Raw genomic sequence first — 19,857 nt, forward strand, 5'->3', positions numbered from 1 at the left:
TTGTTTGTACACCTATTTTTTTTTTTCTCTTGATGCATTCACACGGGGTTTAAGGTCCGATTACTTCTGTACAGCGTTTACACATTTATTATTCTTGTATTATTTTTCTATCTACGTGACTTTACCGAAAGACCCAAAGAGTACGTATATATTGTTTGAGAGTCACGGGCAACACGTGTGCATGCGGTGTTCATCTAACAGACGTGCACAGCTCGTAAACTAGGGTCAAGGAGAGGGGTGAGGCGTTTCCCTAATGTTGAAAAAGCACGTTTCATTTACCAAGTTATGTTTTGTCAATGTATCATATTTTCAATAAAATTCCGTGGCTTTGAATCAGGCTCAATTAAAATGTTTCGTTAAGGTTAACATCGGCCCTTGAGGTTAACGTACCAGTTTATAAATAGTTTACGGCTAAAACAACTTTCGCATAAGCTAAGCAATATATACAGGATGGGTATGTTGCGGGATACATTTATATCTTATTCATTTTAATGTAAAATCCAAATGTATGTAAGCAGGTGTAGTGATGAGCAATACTCCGCTGCCATTCTGCTGACCTGGCCTCAATTCCTGCGCATCCGCACGAGTGGAATTCTATACGACGCACACTGTATACGCGAAGCTGGACATCGGCCTCCTTTTAAGTCGACTCGGCCTTCAATGAGTAGCTGGTGCAATGTGTAAACTCCTACGCTCGCGCGATGCAGGTTGCTGGGCAACGGCGGTGCTGCTGTCACCAACTCTCGAAGTGTCGGCCTGAGTCAGCACTTGCTAACGTCACTCACTCTCTCTCTCACTGTCTACCGGTGGATCATTGCGGCGTGCGCGTGTGCGCGTGTGCGTGTGTGCGTGTTTTTCCCATTCGTGTATATATTCACTTGTGACTGCCACGAGGTTTACCTCGCCTCGCAGGAGCGCTGCGGTGATGTCGCGGTCGCTCAGCGGCGACAACGGCTGCTGTTGTTTGTTGTTGTTGTTGTGATGTAAGTTTGTTGTTGTCGTGTATTTTTGCTTAACCTCGTTTCCCAGCTCTCCTTTCCAGGCAGAGCCCTCGCGTGACGGCAGATTACGGAATTTGCCCGCGCTCACGTTCCTTAGGTTCACGCGACCAACCTGCATTGATCGAGATGCAAAAGGCCGGTGCATGAAGTCGCAGTGCGTCGCTTTCAAAACGACTGCTCATCCAATAACAGATATCTCGTGGTCGGCGCACGCACCCGTTGTAACCAGCAGGGATCTAACAAACAAAAAGAATCCAGGTGCCGCTCTCAAATTCCGATCGTCAGCTCTGTGGTCCGTGCTGTGCACTGCGACGGCGCAGGTCTTCGCAGCTTGGCTGTGAAGCCTTCCTGTGCGCGGTCGGGTTGTCCCGTGTGTTGTTCCGTACGACATCCGACGTTTCGCCCCCCCCCCTGACTCCCCCTTCCCCCGGCACGTGTAGTGTTGTCGGGCGCCACGTCCAATCAGACACGTGTTTGAAACTGAAAACCAAGCGGGAGAGCGATGTAAACCGTCGATTTTAATGAATCTGATCCGACCTCAAGAGTCGCGTGAATCTCGACGACGTGAGCCAAGTCGTTGCCCCCCGCTGCCACCGCCACCCCTGCCCCCCAGAGTTTGACTTTGACACGGCCACACGGCCGACGGCTTCGGGGGGGTAGCGCTGAAGAGTGAGTCGCGAGTGCAGGTTTCCGATGCTGACACTGATGACGGTCACAATGGCGAACACGACATTGTGACGCGATGCTCATTTTGTCTTTCATTCGCCGCTCAGGGCTCCAGTTTAATTTGAAGCAATTGTGGAGTTTTTTTCGTCTTCTCTTATTAGCCTTTTTTATATACGGTGTATCTTTTTTTTTCTATATGTATGTATATTTAACCTTACGTTTTTTATTTGTGCTCAAAGTAAAAATGCATTCACATTGTCGCTGTACGTGGAACGCGTAGCGACGACTGCTGCCCCGTCGGCTTTTTCCGATTGCGCTGCCGGTCAGCCCTTGGACTCTGTCTCACGGGGAAGGGTTTCCTCCTGGGTTCGTATGGCCTCCTCGCGTTAGGTCACCAGGTTAGTGGGACTACGATGTGCACGAGACAGAAGAGAATAAAAAAAGATGGAATTCAGTGCTTAAGTTAGAGTTACCATCATTATCACCTTTGTTTGTCAGCATGTAAAACTATAAAAAAAAAACTATAAGCTTTTTATTTCATCAGGTCAGGCCCGACCTGGCCACAAATGATAGCTCAACGAAGCGGCTTATTATCACGTGGGCATTTATAGCAGCAGCCAAATACTCTAAACGCGTGTCTTTTTTCTAAATGTGGAGAACACACAAACTCCAAATATACAGCAGCAGCAGGCATCGTCAGGGTCGGGATCGAACCGACGACCTCCTGTATACCAGGCGAGGTAGTTAACATCTCGGCCCTGTTGGGACAACGTGACATAGAAACGTATACAATCGTTTTTGGACTGGATTATAGTGAGTCAAGGTGTGTCGCGTGCCATCCAGTGCCACTCAGAAACCACAGTCGTGTTCATGCAGAGCTTACGCAAAGTTTATTTTTATTTTTTGGGTTGTGTGTAATCAAATTACTCGTAAAGTATTATCTTAACCAAGCCACTTTGTTCCACTTAAATTTATTTTTCACATTTGTGCCTATCTATATATATGCATACACATATACACAGCAGTATTTGCCCATGGAATTTAAGGATATATTTGTCCCGTCCTCTATAAATAACCTAAACATGAACGGTTTCACGTGCGCACACACGCGTGTGTGCTCATATGCACGTGTAGATATGCGAACGCTAGCGCGGACAGCGTGTGCATTTTGCTCAGCTGGGACGCTCGTACCAGCTGAGCCGGATATTTGCGAGTGGCCACACGGGGTTTTGTGTACAAGCGACACACGCGTGAACCCACTACGCGTTCACATTTGCCAATATTCCGCTTGGGTTTCCGAGGCACCGCGTCCCCCGCTTGGCTGTCACCGCCTCTCTCTCCCCTTTTGGTTGTGAAGTGCCTCACGGTATACGGCACCGGTTCTTTTCTCTTCGTACATTCGTCCACCCTACCCACCCACCGCCAGCGATTGTGTTCTGTTCTTTCTTTTTGTGTCTCATCGTCCGGTCATCAACATCGGCTGCAGAAATTCAAGCGCGTTCCTCCAATGATCCCTGAAACCCAGTTTTTGGAAACCTGACCCCCCTCACCTCCCTCACCCCTCCCCCAAAAAAACTTGACTTTTATGCCCGTCCCCACTGAACCTTGAACTTTAACCCCCTCCTGACCTTTCAACCTTGACCCCTTGACCCTCACGCTGCACTGAACCATGCCCGTGTGACCCTCGAATATTCCCCTCCCTGCCCTCACCTTGTTTCCGCCGCCCCCGCCCCCCCCCCCTTTCTCGGCTTGTAACCTTTGACCTGAGCTTTCTTGCATGCCGCCCTTTGTTGTAATCCTCCTTTTTTTGTAGGGAAAAAGAGGGAAATGTATGAACACCCAGTCTTCTGCTTGGCCTCCCAAGTGGTGAATTTAACCATTCGTGAGTACGAACATACTCTTCCCTCTCAGTGTCTGCAAACAAACGCAGTGCGGGCCTCCGTCAGGCGTTTCGGTTTGACCTTTGAGTTTCTTCCTTATTTTCCGGGGTTGGGTTAAACGCGAGCCGGGGGGTGGGGGGGCATTGGGCAGGTAGCGGAGAGTAGCGCGGGAAGTTTTTTGTTGTTGTTGTCGCCGCGTGAACCGCATATCGAGGGGGGCAGCCTAAAGGGGCGCTTGTAAAGCAAGAGGCGGAGATGATGGCGACGGTGGTGACGGGTGGGCGAGGATTTGGAGCTGGCTACACACCTCGCTGGGGTTAACAACTTCCACGGAGTCAATCTGCAGGTGATAATCCGGCGCTAAAATCTGCGGCAGTCGCGATCCGGAAATGCCAAAAAACAAACGCACGACGTTACCTCCAGGAGCGGTGCGTTCACGGATGATTCATCCTAATCGGGAATCGCATTAAAATAACAGTAATCCCATCGTACGTTCATTCTCGATGTTTTTATTACACGTAGGCAAGGTGTTGATGCATATAGAGTCATTTTTAGATATCTTTCTCGTGGTATAATTACATAGTTGTAATGACAAACAAATGCTAAAGATTAGCTTTTTTGTTGCTGCTACTTGTGATTCAAAATCTTGCTCTGCATCCATAAAAAACATTCTAATTGGTCAGTTGTTCCCAAAACTTAAATTCAAGACTCAAGATATTTTATTTGAAATGTTTAAATCAAAGTTGTAATACCCAATAACGGGTATTTGTTGGATGTAAAAATCACCTGACATTTTGGCAATTGTTTAAAAAAGAATAGTTGATTTGGATGCTTGATTAAAAAAAACTAAACATTTTAGTCCTTCCTACAGCACTGCACAGAATGACAATATGCTTTAACGATTATAAAAACAGAACGAGCTTCATCAGGAGAGCAGGTTCAGTAAAGGGTTTTCAAGTTGGCAATACAAATGTAACAGTTTTGACCGAGAGGCCTAATTCAGCTGTAACAGGCCGAGGCTGGATTTCTGGGTTAACTGAATACATCTTCCTAAGCAGCCATTTTTATTTTCCACAATAGAATTTTCTCCACCACCTCCCACCTCCACCAGCTCCCTCGCCTTTCCCCTTTGAGTGTCTGCGACGGCAGCGAGAGTCACGATCAGCGCGGATCCTACCCTCCCACTTCTTCCGTTACTTTCCCTCCCGCGCCTGTCCCCAGACCTTGCTTTCTGCCCTCCCCAACTTAAAATCCTGCACCGGGTCCCCTTCTCTCTCCCACCAACCTGGTCGACCTCCGTCTCTCTCCCTTTTGTTTTTGCATGGGTCTCAAGAGAGACTACGCCCGTGCAGGTTGCGTGCGCACTTGATATTTCGGAACGCCTTCCCACTGGTCGACTGTGCATGCTGCATATTGGGCGAGTGCACCGATGTCGCTTGCTCCGGTGTCTGCGCGTGCGTGCTTGAGCTTCTGCGTGTCGCGCGTGCTACCTGCTGGGTTCACAGTTGTAAATGTTTGAGGCGAGTGGCCGTTAGACAATGAATAGACCGTGTGCGCATCAGTCAGAACAGGGGTTAGCGGAATCTACGTGTTGCACATCGTCATAAGCCAACGATTTTTAGTCTGCCGATCGTTAACGGTTGCGCTTACGTCCGACATGGCAGGCACCCGTGGCATCCACAGGTGAGTGCGCGATTGAAATTTCACAGTTGAAGTCGAAATAAGTAGCTGACGAGCAAGCAAGAGAGCGAACGAGCAAGCGGGGTACCATCCCTGCTGAGCGAGATCAGCTATTGGAATGTGTTTGGTGCACAAGAAGAGACAAAGCACCACTCCTCAGGCAATACTCAAATACATGCTAACTCGGGTAAATCATCAGCTCATTGTCAATCCCCTGCTAGAGAACTAAACTGAAACTAACCTATTTTTATTTTACCAGGTAAGGCCCACTGAGCTGTATAGCTCTTTTTCAGAAGCGACCTGGCCACAAATGATAGCTCAACGAAGTGGCTCATTATCACGTGGGAATTCATAGCAGCCAAATACTCTAAAACGCATGATGTTGATTCTAAATGTGGAGGGGAAAACTGGAGGACAATCTACGCGACCCAAAGGAGAACATGTAAACTACAAATATACAGCAGCAGGCGCAAGGGGTCGGGATCGAACCCACGACCACCTGCATACCAGACGAGGTAGTTAACATCTCTCCACCAAGGCGCACACTATGTTGGTAATTTTATATCCTCTTATGTAATCTCGGGGTTTCTCCTGCTACTAATTCAAGTTTCCTCCCATGGAAATTGCCATTTTTCCTCTTTGCAGGACCCTCTTGAAAAAGAGCCTTCAAATTTGGTGACTTTTTATGGATAAATAAATAGTTTTACACTTATTACAGCAATGAAAGTGGCACATTTAAAAAATGTATACTTTTAGAAGTGTCAGTATTTACACTTGTATCGTAGCATAGGGAGAGATTGCGACAGATCAGAAGGCCCTCATCCAGCAGCAGAGTGACCATGGCCGATGAGTAATCATAGTGAATAACACGTCAAAAAGCGATATTAAACCCGTCATCCGATGCACGTTTGTAATCTCGGCAAGGTTTTCACAAGATAATGGTTTCATTCGCCGCAGCAAAGCAAACCAAGTCATTGCGGCCTCACTGGCGAAGCCCTCGTGACGGTAATTCCGAAAGTGACATCGGGAACATTTACACTCGGATTGTCGACGTGTGAACGCGTGGAATGCTTCACCAACCCAAAGGGTGCTAATCTGCTGGGATATTGCCCCGAAATCGCTTTCAATCCACCACAAAAATACACCGGAGCATTTCTTTTGCGCATTTGTAAATGGATGCATACGGCCAAATTTTGCTTAATGTTCTGCAAAAAGTCGCCGGTATTTCAGCTTATACGTGCTGTACAGCGACGTGAATTGTGGTTCCGCCATGGTGAGACGCAACAATGTCGATATTTCGCTGTTGTCTGTAGGCAATTATAAATACGGATGCACGAGTGCACGCAGCATAAGCTGCAGGTGCTTCTCATCCACGCTGCTTATACTCGGCCGGTTTGCCCGTTCGGCAAACGTCGTCTGTGACAGTCGAGCAGTGGTGGCGTCATCGACCGTCGCCCGGTGTTGGTTGCGCTCCGAAGGCATCGCTGCCCCTTCTCCACAATTATCCGCTCACCTACCTCAGCGGCACCATCGCTGCCGTAGCTTTGCCGGCGACTGCATCTTGTTCCCACTGACCCCCGAACTCTGTGTCTTTGTCCGCATTTTTTTTGTTCGTCCTGTCCTGTCCACAGTTTGTCGTCGCTGGGGACGAAACATCGTCGCGACACTTTGTCCGTTGCGTTGGAACATGAATGCATTTTTACTTTGTCGGTTGTCCATGCGTTTGAATCTTTTGCTCGAGTTCCTGACGGAGGAGGTCAGCTGTGTTTGTCGCGATCGCCTTCTTTCTCGCTTTATCTTTTTTTGTTTCCCGTTCTCTTCTTTTTGTTGTTGTCGTTGTGATGATCTCGTGAGAAAGGGAAGCCACTCTGTGCTTCCGTGTCCTTGCGTGTTTGTGTGTGCGTGGGCCTGTCTGTCTTGTCTGTTTGTTGCAGAGTCTGCCCCCATTCCGTGCGCTAAGCGTTTAACGAGCCATTTCAGATCCAAGCAGTCGTCACGGTGCTGTTTGCAACTCTTAAACGGAAAAAAAACCCAAAAAAAACAAAGCACAGAAACTCCAAAAGGAAGCCATGAACACTGAAATGTGATTTCTCCCCTGTCCCAAAAGCTGCCTTTATTTCCGTGGTGTTGTTTGTGCTGCGCCGATGCCGTGCGTGGTTGCGTACCGGATTGACCATGCGCATGCGTGCTTCCTTGGTGTCACGGCGATGGTGTTTGTACTGTGACTTTGTGCCGCTAACGTTGTTGTTGTTGTGCTTTCTGTGTCTCTCGCAATGCATGGGCACAGCCTTCTCCTAACTAACGGGGGCTTCTTTTTACGCGTGGATTTATTTTTTCTGATGATTTTTGTTTTTGTTCTTCTTTGGAGTGTACCGTGCCGTGAATTAACACCGTCTTTGTGTGTATTGCTTTCCTTTCCTTCTCTGCCTCCTCTGCCTCCTCCTCCTCTTCTTCCTCCTCTTCCTCCTCCATAATTAATACAACAAAATGACAAAAAACCCCAAACAAAAAAAAGCCACTCCGAAGGATTCAGGTGAACGGCATCTCAGGCGCTTAAACGCCTGCGATGTTTTCGCGATTGAAACGAGCGCGCTCAGCCGGTCACTCGCACGGGAGGCTCGCCGATTGGGCACACGCCGCTGTCATCCACAGACCCCCCCCCATCCACCCATACGTAGTGCCGGCTATCGGGGGAAGTTTCTGGGACGAACGCTTAAACGTTTCGGCCGAGCGAATGTACGCCGCCATTTGTTTTTCCTCGTTTTGGTGTTACGTCGGTTAGAGGCGCAGCCCCTGCAAGGTCTCGCTCACGCTCACTGCTGGCGGAAGGGCCTCCGCTCGGGGGGGAGCTCCGGAGAGAGCCTCGCCCACAGAGGGAATTTGGCCGACGGTTCCACACTGGCCCAGGTGTGCTGCCGAAGAGCGGTGGGAGTACCCACATCTCACAACAATATCTATGCACGGCTCTTGCAAATTTGCCACGATCGTCGACTCGACGTCCGCGTGTCTCGCTGCCCAAAGCCGGGTCGGGCGGCAGCTGCCCCCTTTGACGGTGCAGCGACGGCAGTGGGAAATCCTCATTCCCGTGGCAGGGGCGGCCACTTGGCTGATGAGGCACAGAGCTACCAATGCTTCCGACCAAATAGCCGTGACTCCTCGATGTAGCCGCATCGCGGACGATGAACAGGCTGAGCTACTTCAGCGCTTGGATCGAGGGACTGATTGGCGATACTGCACCAGCTGTGTGTTTGGCTGAGGTTGCAAAGTGACCAGGATGTGGTGGTACATCATTCGATTTTTAGCGAATCCATCCGTGCAGAGCTGTTGAGTGATGTCCCCCTCACACACGTGGTGACTTGTCTCCGGGGTCTCCCCTCTCCGGCCCACACGAAGCCAAACGCCCGTGAAAGGAATTTGGCCAAACATCTCGTCCTGCAAATTGGTGCTGAGCCGAAGCGAGGCTTCGTTATCATACCCTAACTTGCATAAATTCATCCTGACGTAATGTTTTTTTCTGCAGACATAGGCACAACAGTTTCTGTAGATGTCCATCCTCTAATCATTTTCCGAATGTGAGTTTTTCGAGACGTACCACTGGCCTCTGGTATTTGTGACTGAGCAGATGTTGGCAGAGCGGCACGCGTGTTTCACATTAGGCGGCAGTGAAAGTAAAACAATTAAGCGGTTTGTCTCATAAACTTGCATCAGTGGTCTTATATAACGTCAATATCCGTGTTAACTTTTTTTAACGTTCCAAATTCTAACGTTCCAAGGCCGTGTTAGCGCGACAAATTGAACAATCTCCGTTTAAAGTGCGTGTCCATGCGTCGACTGGCGCAGAGCCATATTCCTGTGTTTACTTGAATCGAAGGACGTGAAAATGGACACGAGACCACTGCTACCGCCCCTATCCACAGCGCAACTCATCCCCGCACGCAAGATGCCACCGGCTCTATCGCAGTCGACACAACAGTGCTGCACCAACACGCGCTCCATGGCTTCTGTATCGATGGCACCCCTGTCACACACTGGGGGGGGCGTCACGGTCGCTGCCTCACTTGCCGATCGTAGGGGTCTCTCACGATCTATGAATGTAGATCCATTACACGCATAAAGTGCTTACCCAGTCCTTCATGAACCGCTTGCAATATTGACGCTTTCACGCGTTAGGCTGTTCCAGTACGAGCAGTCTCCGGGCTGGTAATGGTTTTTAATGGAGCATACTAGCACGTGGGTTTATGTTTTGTGATAATTTCAACCGTCGAGGTCACGTGATGAGACGTGAGGTCCTGTGCACCACGTAACTGCATGCACCCCAGTAATGCATCCCAGTTGTAGAATGACAAGCCTTGTGGTCATTACCGGTCAGGAGATTAACTCCTGATTGTATACGTTGAAATACAAGTTAAGTGTTTAGCAATTGGTCTCTTTTATTTATTGGGTATCGTACACTTTACATTTATCGTCCGGTAAAACGTTGCTGTCTTCACGATATCTTGCTGTATTGTCGATTGTGCTTCGTCCAAAGTAAGATATTTCTTTCGTCCTATAGCCAGTTTTAACCATCGATTTCAAATAATTTCATGTCATTGTTTACGTTCCATGGTTGGTTTTATGAGTTCACTGAACATTGCATTATTTTGATGTTTATTCTACATTTTCATCTGGCTGTTTTCTGTTGTTTCACTCTGCGCGTGTGTGCATGCCCACACATATTCGTTACACATGCGTGCGCGTGTGTCTCTGTGTGTCTGTGTCTCTGTCTAACCCCTTGCTGTGCACCGCCACGTGCAGTGGCCCGCCGACGCGCTGCACACAAAGCCCCCACGCACCCCTACAGACAGAATAGCGCCTCCATCCAGAAGATTCCTCTGCCCAAAAACATGCCAAGTACTGAGCACCTATCACGATATTCACCTCCACAGTGCGGCCACGCTGACACGAGAACCAGGCTGGGTGGACCAGAGTAACGTTAATCGTAACAATGATAATAATACTCAGATCAGAATCCTCACACACTTCTCAACAGCCATCGATATTGATATTGGCGCCGAATGTCAGCGTCGGTTTGAGCGAAGCATCAAAGCCAGAGGCTGGTGGGGGCTGGGCCCCGCTCGTGAAAACATTCTTAAAAGAAAAAACGAAACTGACCTGCTCATAAAAATTTTAAACCGCGTACAAATCCCTTCCCCTGCTCGCCCAACGCCTTGTTCCCACCACCTTCTGTGCCCCACGTCTCCACTGCCCCCACTCTTTACCCACCGGCCCGGCACTGATCAAGGACGCGGTGCCTGACTTGAGAGGCGTTCCGATCGACTTCATGGCAGAGTCAGGCTTCCCCCCCCCCCCCCGATCCCTCCGTTGGATGTAATCGAGGGGGGCGCAGAGTGGTGGTGGTCGTGTTGGTGATCGTTGTTTTCGGCTGCACGCGGAAACGACGATGCCAGATGCGCAAACAAACGAGCAAAAACACATTTGATGAATCGATGAGTTGGGTTTACAAATTTCTTGCGGACGTATATATCGTTCAAGTTGTAACATTAATTTTTGTCGTGCCTAACAACTGACTGATTATTTAGTTGTATTTTAACTTTGAAAGCCAATGTTGTTCATCCCAGCTTTGTTCTTAAGCAGGCAGCGTGTCTGTGTGGCCCTGGCTAATAGGCGTAATGAGTCCGTATTTAATTGCCTGAGCTTAGAAGGAATGCTTCTTTTAGAATCTGCCCATCCCTTCTCCTGTGAAGCATGCCCCTGCTGAGTAATAGTGACTAGAGCCCGAAGCTAATTGCATAATAAATATACAGGAATGGCCGGTGGGGCTCTAAGCATCTTTCGAGGCTTTATAACCTCAATAGCATTGCAGGGTAAATGTTACCAGTGAGAAAGTTTACAATCAATACTATTGATATTTGAAACACCGAGAAGACACCTGTCTAGAACTATCACGATGTACGGAATTCTACTAACGTACAGCTGAGACGCATGTCGTATTTATCAACGCGAGTTTCCACTGCCGCGCGCGGCTCATCCGAGGTCGGACCGCGCGGCGCGTCTGGGCATCCCCCCTCTCGAGCTTGCCCCGCGGACGACTGCGGGCGCAGCCGGAGCTGCCCCGCAGTCGCTCGCGGCCTCCGCTCGAGAGACGCGGAATTCGCTCGACGCGGAGGGCGCAGCCAGGGAGCCCACACCCCGGGGGATTCGCCTCCTGTGTGCTATGTGAAGACGACGCTGAGTGCTGCTAGGCTCAGTTGAGCACGTGATTGCACGTGCTGTGCTGTAACAACTCAAAACTATACTCCACGCTAATTTCTCAAACCTAAACCTCCAGGCCACGGAGTTAAGATTTCGCATGGCGCATGCGGCCTCGACTCGCGTAATGATCACTCGGCCTCATCAGCCGCCTCCGCAGCCACGGATAAGACGTCGGTGGACGACAGTCATCCTCATCCCCGACCGCGAGGAATTGCCGAGGAATGATCGTAGTCGTTGCCTGTGAGGGCTTAGATCAGTTTCAGGCTGCAGGCTCTCCTTTAGATGCCTTTGTCTCCCGAAAAGCAAAAGAGCGCGTCGGTGATGTCCCCGCTCAAATGAGCATCGAGGCATCTGTGCTCATCCTCCTGCTTACTTGCAGCCCTGAGTCAGCGGTGAACATTCCACATTCAAACCGCTGTTGACTTCCCCGCAAAGCGGTGCTTCTCAACCTCCGGATTGTTCTGCCGCTGATCCCTCCTGGCCAGTTGTCTCTGACCCCCCCCCCCGCTACCCCCCGTCTTCTCGTGGTGGCCCCCATCTCTTGCTGTCCCATCACAATATCAACAAACATCGTCCCCAGTGTGCGCTGTCTGTCCTTCCATCGGAATGAACGTCGCGTTCATTCGCTTTACGTTTTTTTTCACAATTTCACGTCGCGTGTTTTTTCCGCGATGGCATAAACACGGGGAGCCATAAAACACCTCGAGGAGATGCTCGCGAAGCAAAGAGGTTTATCGCGATCTGCCGAACACGCGTGAAAGAATAATTACAATACCCGCGGTGTGCACTAACGAACGCGTGACGAAACGGCGTCCGATCGCTGACAGCGTTTGAGAAATGCGTCGCGAAGCGGGGGGCTTTACCTACCGGACGCTTCTATGGGCTTTCTTCTCTCGAAACTCGCGCGATTCTTCATTTTGCACGCGTCTTGAAAAATCCAAAGCATGACCGGAGGAGTCGCCTCTTTATTTTGCATGAATTGTTCCCGCAAATGTGTTTATTATTCGTTCGTTCCCCCCATTACCTTTCGCCCACCTGATGCGGAGACCGCGTGCAGTTGCCGGCTCGTTGTGTTTATGGGGAATAGTTTGCTCGCTCGCGAAGGAGCAACGGTGACATTTCTGCTTACGTTTCGCAGTTTGTATTCTTTCCTAACCGTTGTGCCTCTGCCCTCTCCCCTACTCGACAACAAACAACGACGTCTGCAACACCGACGACGACGACAACACGTAGAAAACATAGGGCAACTCGTGACTCCTGCGAAGAAACTGGAGGATGTCATTCACCTCGCCGAGTTGGTGATTGACGTCCTGCAGCAGAACGAGGAGCACCATGCTGAGGTGACGCTCTCCTCGCGCTCGCCTCCCGCCAGCCCCACACTTCCCTATCCACATGTTTTAGATCCGCTGCATGGGAGACCAGAAAGTGGCATTTGATGAGTTAGCTGCAGCCAGAGCGAGAGGTGCACGGGGTGGGGTGTGCGGGGAGCAGACATGTTCCTGCTCGGCGTCCCGCACAGACCAGGCGGAAATTAGGCAGATCCCCCCAGTGAGCTCGGACTCACTCTAAGTCAGCGTTCTTCATTGCGTCACTCAAAGTCAGTGTTCTTCATTGCCTTACGCTAAGTCAGCATTCTTCACTGCGTCATGCTAAGTCAGCGTTGTTCATTGCGTCACTCTAAGTCAGCGTTGTTCATTGCGTCACCCAGCGGTTGACTGAGTTAGTCAACTCAAATCAAACCAAGTGTCACGTTGTACTCCCTCAGCGACTGTCAATGCTGCCTTGACAAAATGCAGATGTTGAACTTGCGAAGATGGCGTCTTGCTCGAACGACGTCTAACACCCAAACATTATTTTTGCCCGCGGTCGATTTTACCACTTAATTTTTATTTCCACGGCGCCAATCCACGTTGTTTTGCGATGTCCGTCGATGAGTTTGCGTGCGGTCACCGTTAAAATCTTTCGGAGCCTCTCCGTTCTTCGCGGCCGAGAACTTTAGCGGAAACCTTTTCCGCGTTTTTTTCTGTTTCCCCGTTCGCTTTTTGTGTTTGTGCTGCTAACGCCGATGCTTTTGTTTTCATTTCTGTTTTGAAAAAAAAAAATCCCACCAAAACCAACTCCCCCGCCCCCCCCTCCCTCTCCCCGTCTCGTTGCACCACACACACCACCCTTGTCGGGATGCCATGCAGGGAAGGGAGGTACGTACGGTCGGTTTTTACCTCACTTTTTACAGCTCCCCCCCCCCCCCACTTATGAACAAACTCTGCATGTTCCGATCAACATGTTCCGATCAACATGTTCCCACCAACATGTTCCCACCAAACCTGACGCTCAGGTTACCCCCCCCCCTCGCCCCTCTTGCCTGACCCCCCACTTTTTTGATGAACCATTTTTTTCCCGACCACCGATGAAGTTCCTTGGATCGTGGTTTCCAAATGAATGCTGGGTAACTCCGACAAAAAAAAAAAACCTCTGAGAGGACCTCGCTTATTTAAATGCAGCAGCGCGGGATTGAATACATAAATAAACTTTTATTTATTTTTCTACAAATATGTCAGATCGAAACTGAAGGCTAGCCCTGGGATTTTCAGCTCTGAAGATGTTTAAGCCAGCCAGCGTAGTCTTGAGGTACGCAGTTTAACTGTAAACATTTACCTGTTAAAATAAACCGTGATATCAAGATAAACTTACACTTATCACCAAAATGAATAAACCATTGATTTAATTTAGTATGTATGAGTCTATATTGGTTGTTAGCAGGAGCCAATAATGTAACCTTTTATTAATCAAACTTACATGTTATATTTTAATATACCACACATACTTTCTCATTAGAAAAAATAATAACTTCCCAAATGTTCAACTCACGTTAAAGTCCGACAGCTTGTGTCATTATCCCTCGTCACGAGCATTGTGACGGCACACTACGCTCATGAAGGGCGCGCGAACTTCGAAGGTAATCGATTACGTAACAAATTACTGCCACGGTTACACATCAACTCAGCCGTAATTTACCAACTTTGACCTTTAACTGTTCTGTTTTGAACTCTCAGATCGTCCATCAGACAAGAGATCTTCTCAACAGGTTCTCAGTCTGTTACTCAACGCACTTGCCGGCGATGTAAGCGTCGTTATAGCGGCTGAATAACGAGAACCACGGCCGAAATTAGTTTGGCCTCATCGCCGCTGATCGGCCGATGAAAGGGACAGATGATGATGTGTGCACGTACGTTGAACTTCTTTCGCACCATACGTAGCCAACCGTGCTAAATCGGAGGTGCTCGGCAGGTTTTTTTTTTTGCAGGAGTTTCACAGCTTCAGATACCCACGCAAAGTGTGCCACCAGTGGTTTTGTATCTCCCCCCTAAGCATTTCTCCGGGCTCTGTGTGAGCGCACTGTGGCTGACACGGTCCGCCTCGGGGCGGTGGTCACAAACTGGCTCGCCATGATGTGCTCACTCTGCACAGGGCTTCCCTGCAAGGGGACGAATGGAATTACATGTGTCCTAATAATGATAATGTGTAATATAATAATGAACTCTGCGTGGGTACTTAGTGTATCAATCAATCAAGTCTTTATTTCGACAACAACATTTTGGGAAAAGGATGCCATTCAAAATGCTGTACAGATTAAAAAAAACATTGTTAATAGACTCATTCACAAGAAGAATTAAAGCAAATTCCATAGAAAACAAAATTGCATTATAATAAATGACTATCGAAGGCATATTTAAAAATATCACTGTAAAATAATCTTAAGTAAGAGCAAGTTTAAAAATGTTAGTTTTTAGATTTAACTTGAAACTGCTTCACGATTGCGTTATTAGATGCTAGGGCTGTTGCCGATGTGCAGAGCGCAAGGCGAGTTAGTTGCCTCGTCAGTTTTAAGGCGACTGCGAGTCAGTCGTCACGTGCCTGCCCAGCCATTACCTCGAAATCACCTCCCGATTCGAAATGCGTTTCCTTGGCGTCTCCTCTGAGTGCGTACCGGGTGACTGCGCAGTTAATTCACATGCAGATGATTAAATCGTGCCAAAATAAAGCAGTCTTGTTATCGACAGAAGAGCAGAATTATTATTATTTGAAATGTAGCATAACTCCGAGAGAAATTACTCGATGAAAGGGAATTAATTTCAGAATGCCTCAGGGGGTAGTTTCAATCGGCAAAGAAGTAATTGTAAGGAATAAAAATAATGTTTACTTATCTTGCCTTTGGTGGCTTATCCCCGCACGCTCGGGCGAATTCTGCCTGCCTCGTTTCCACTCGGGCCCATGGGATGCATTCACATGAATTCATTCACACGGGACACATTCACATTCAGCCGCAGGTGTTATCTTGACGGCGAGCCGACATTGTGTCATCTGCGCGCACATCTTGTGCACACCGCCTACGTCACGCGGGCTGCTCAATCCCGCGTCGTATCCCGTCCGGTCGTGGCGATGGCCACACAATCAGCGCGATTGTCAACCCGTGCGGTTGCTGACGGCGGTTGCTGACGGGATGTGAGACGTGGCCGGTGTCTGCGTGCAACTTGCAATGCGAACGCCGAGCCAGCTCCTTCCGGCTGCTACCGCCGCGTGATGTTGTGCACGATGCCCGACGTGTGGCTGCACGTTGTTGCCAGCTTCTCCGGGGACTGATTGGAGCAGCTTTCCTGTTCTCCCCCCGACAGTATGAACTAAACTATTTAGACTATTTTCTATTTTACCAGGTGACGCACACTGAGCTGTGTAGCTCTTTTTCAGAAGCGACCTGGCAATCACAGATGAGAGCTCAACGAAGTGGCTTATCACGTGGACATTTATAACAGCCAAACGCTCTAAACGATTGACGTTGATTCTAAATGTGGAGGGAAAAACCGGAGGACCCGGAGAAAAATTCACACGACCACTAGGAGAGAGACACCGCAGACTCCAAATATACAGGTGTCAGGGTCAGGATCAAACCCGCGACTTCCTGCACATCAGGCGAGGTAGTTAAACATCTCGCCACCGCGGCCGATGTATAAACATCGCAGACAGTGAAAACATCCGCGGTTATAGTCAAACGTCCCGTGATTGGCCCCATGTTTGGCATAGATCGTGGCCATGGCTCTTGACAAGCGCTGCAGCACAATGGGACACTCGATGTCTTATTTTGGGGCGATGGTCTTTGCTTGGAGGGGAGGGAAAAAAACCTAACCATTAGCATCAGCGTGCCAAAAGTTAGTTTACTGGCATACACACACTCACTTTATTATTTTCTCAGTAAACTTAACTTTCGGGGCCACCTTGCATCCACATTTGCAACATTTGTTTTGTCACGAAGGCAGTGGCTAATTTGCTAATCAGTTATTCCCATCCGCTTGTTGGAACAACGTACACACAAGTCATCGGCTCTTTTGCAGTGTGAATATATTACACGTTTTAAAATATATATCAGATCATTAGAAAAAAGTAAAGGTAGATTCTGGAGGGGGGATATCTTTGAAACTGGTAACAACCGGTCCCAAATGGAAAGGAGGCTTTAGCGGACACCTCGACGAAGCAGAGCAAAACGTGTGGCCTAACTCGTGGCCAGAGCGAGGGATGTGTATGATGCATGTACGTTGAACTTCTTTTGCACCCTACGTAGCCAACCACGCTAATTGGAGGTGCGGGGAAAGGACAACCAACAAAACACAAAAGCAATTCTTAAGAAATGAGTTTTCAATCGAGATTTAAAAGTACATAGCTCCGGTGGCTTTCTAATAAACCATCAACCAGGGTGAGCACAGTGCATGTGAGAACGCCGTGACCGAGATACACTTCGCATGGAAACACCACACACACACCATCAACACACACACACCGTCAACACACACAACACCATCACACATACACACATCATCAACACACACACACCATCAACAGCAAGGCTCAGCCCTTCACCAGGACTGAAGGACCCACGAATGCGCGTCAACGCGAGCACGCTGAATGCCTCCTCCCCCCCCCGCCCCGTTCTAAGTGCATGCGGCACGTGAATGCGGCTTCGCTGCCCGTCGGTGCGGTCCGGGGCCATCCACTGAGTCGGCACGCAGAAACCTGTCACGACTTCACCGCTCCCCTCCTCCCTGTTCGCACGAGGACTTTTTACACCATCCCCCCCCCACCCCCCGAATCATGTAGAACGGCCGATATTTAATACACGCAGAATCGATCAAGGATTAATAATATTAACGTGTTTAAGCAAACAGATAGTCCACCGCCGGACTATCTAACTCACTTGAAGGCCAATGTAGACAAACTATTATCGAGGCTTCACCCCCCCCCACCCCGTTTCCTATTCGTACATTGTCAGCGTACGCATTTGGGTCAGCCCCCTCCATGCGTACGTGCTGAATGGATGGCCCCTTGCTGCGTGGTGGTTGGACTGGGCTATCGGAGGAACGGGCAAAGTTTGCCCAAGAGCTCCGGTCCTGGAGCTGGGAGGTCAAACGCTCGGCTCTAAGTGAATAACAAACCACTTCGGCCGCCAAATGGTTTCAATGACCATATCACAAGGAATGCGCCCGACCTCGCCGGATCTCGGTAGTTTACGAGGTGGGCCCGGTCACGAATAGGATGGGAGCCTCATCGTTTCTGGCGTGAACTGGCAAAGCGGCAAGCAGGTGACGTTACGGCAGTGGATTCTTAAATCTATCTGTGCAGAGCTTTGCGTCTTACCCCCCTCGTAGGGGTGGGTTGTCTCCAAGTACTTTGGTTTCCTGAAAAAAGCCAAGCGCTCTAGAGCTGCATTGGACAAGTATTCCAAAGCAGGACCCTCCTGAAATGAAATGATAAGACACTGCGAAGCTTTCCTGGCTAAAGGCCATTATTATTCTTCTTGTTATACTTATAATGAAGTATCAGCATCGTGACGCCGAATTTACAGGGCCAAGTCCCAGTTTCCCAGTAGCCCAGTTCAACCTGTGTGTGTCCATGGGATGCACAAATAAACAGACACATAACGATGGCTTTGAAGGTGAAGTGAAAGTGTTGGTTAAAATGTGTGCATTGAATGTATGTAAACAAAGAAACCTTGTAAGTTATGGTAATACAGCTTTGGATTTTAATAACATAGCTTGTCATTAACCAAAATAATGCTGATACAGCTCAACATTTTTCTACAGAAGTGTCAGATAAACATTCTAGAATGTTTGCCCAACAGCCTCACAACTGTTTAATGAGTGCCCGTTAAGATTCCTGCTGCTAGAGTTACGCTTGCCTATGGCCTCTAACTGGAGCTCATAACACACATATTCCCATACCAGCAGTGGCCTTTCCGTCTGGCACATTATTTCAGATGTGCCTGATACAATAACGGCCATCAATAATGTCTTGTTTTTTTATTGAAAAGTGCATTGTGTTTTTTTTTTAAGTGGTTGGAGTGGTGGTGGAGTGGATAGCGCACTGCGCGATGAACCTGACGACTCGAGTTTGGTTTCCCGGCAAACGGCTAACATTAGTGGCGAGTCGTGTCTAAACTGGCTCTGGTTCACATACCGCACTGACCATCATGGGGAAGTATGAACATACAACCCCCTACAGCTGGCATTGCATGGACAGGCTTTCTTCATACACAAGTGGATTGACAAAATATCGTAATTTATGAACTCATATTTATGAGTTCCTATTAATATATCACATCCAGAGAGGGCTTTTATCTCATTTAAATAATAGTACATGTGTTAATACAAACGCTGGACATTTTTTTATTATCATCGTATTTTTGGTTGTCTTGTATCTGACACGTAATGCTTCTGCTTAAATTGTTGTGTCGACCGTATAATTGTTTCAAACATTGACCTCCTGGAATTCTATTTGCACTTTGTGGTTCCAGCTGCAGTCATTAAGGTATACGTTTGCACTTAGTGACAGACGTTGCTTTACAAGCACATGGGACATCTCTGGCTTTGTGCGGCGAGGCAGAATAACCAACGGAGGAGGAGGCGGTTGTTGTTGTTGTAATTCACACTTGATGGGCACTCGTCAGTTTGAAAATATAATCACGGAGGGAGGTGGGGGGGTGGTGCCGGATTTCGCTGGATCCAACTGTGATTCATTAAAAACCTGTCCAATTTTTTACAATTAATTTATTTGCCGGTGTACTCGTCAAATTATTTATTTCTACAAATTATAGTTTATTTTTGCCAAACTCGGGATTTTCTCATTCGGCCCCACTTGTGTAACATTTCCTGATTTAATTCCCTATCCAGTGTATTTTTTTGTTTATTTTAGGAGTATTACCATCTTGCAAAGGATTAAATGTTCAATCAACCCATCAATTATTTGTCATTTAGAATGGCAAGCACACACACGTCAGCCCTGTATGTGCATGTCCCATTGCATGCCCAGCCTTCTCAGGGCTTCAGCAACGT

General features: G+C 48.5%; 1 protein-coding gene across 4 annotated transcripts in view; it reads left to right on the plus strand.

Moving 5' to 3' along the window:
* Positions 1-19,857, plus strand: part of LOC144729477 (calcium-dependent secretion activator 1-like) — a 362,783-nt gene that overhangs the window by 296,073 nt on the left and 46,853 nt on the right. For 3 of the 4 annotated variants that reach the window (XM_078609804.1, XM_078609802.1, XM_078609803.1), the window contains exon 18: positions 12,713-12,819. In XM_078609804.1, the coding sequence (XP_078465930.1) occupies positions 12,713-12,819 (107 nt within the window). Of the gene's footprint in view, positions 1-3,480; positions 3,550-7,742; positions 7,761-12,712; positions 12,820-19,857 lie in introns of all 4 variants that reach the window. The other variant, XM_078609805.1, reaches the window with a different exon arrangement.

This window comes from Lampetra planeri, chromosome 32 (assembly GCF_965212315.1).
Source record: "Lampetra planeri chromosome 32, kcLamPlan1.2.h2, whole genome shotgun sequence".
Taxonomy (NCBI): Eukaryota; Metazoa; Chordata; class Hyperoartia; order Petromyzontiformes; family Petromyzontidae; genus Lampetra; species Lampetra planeri.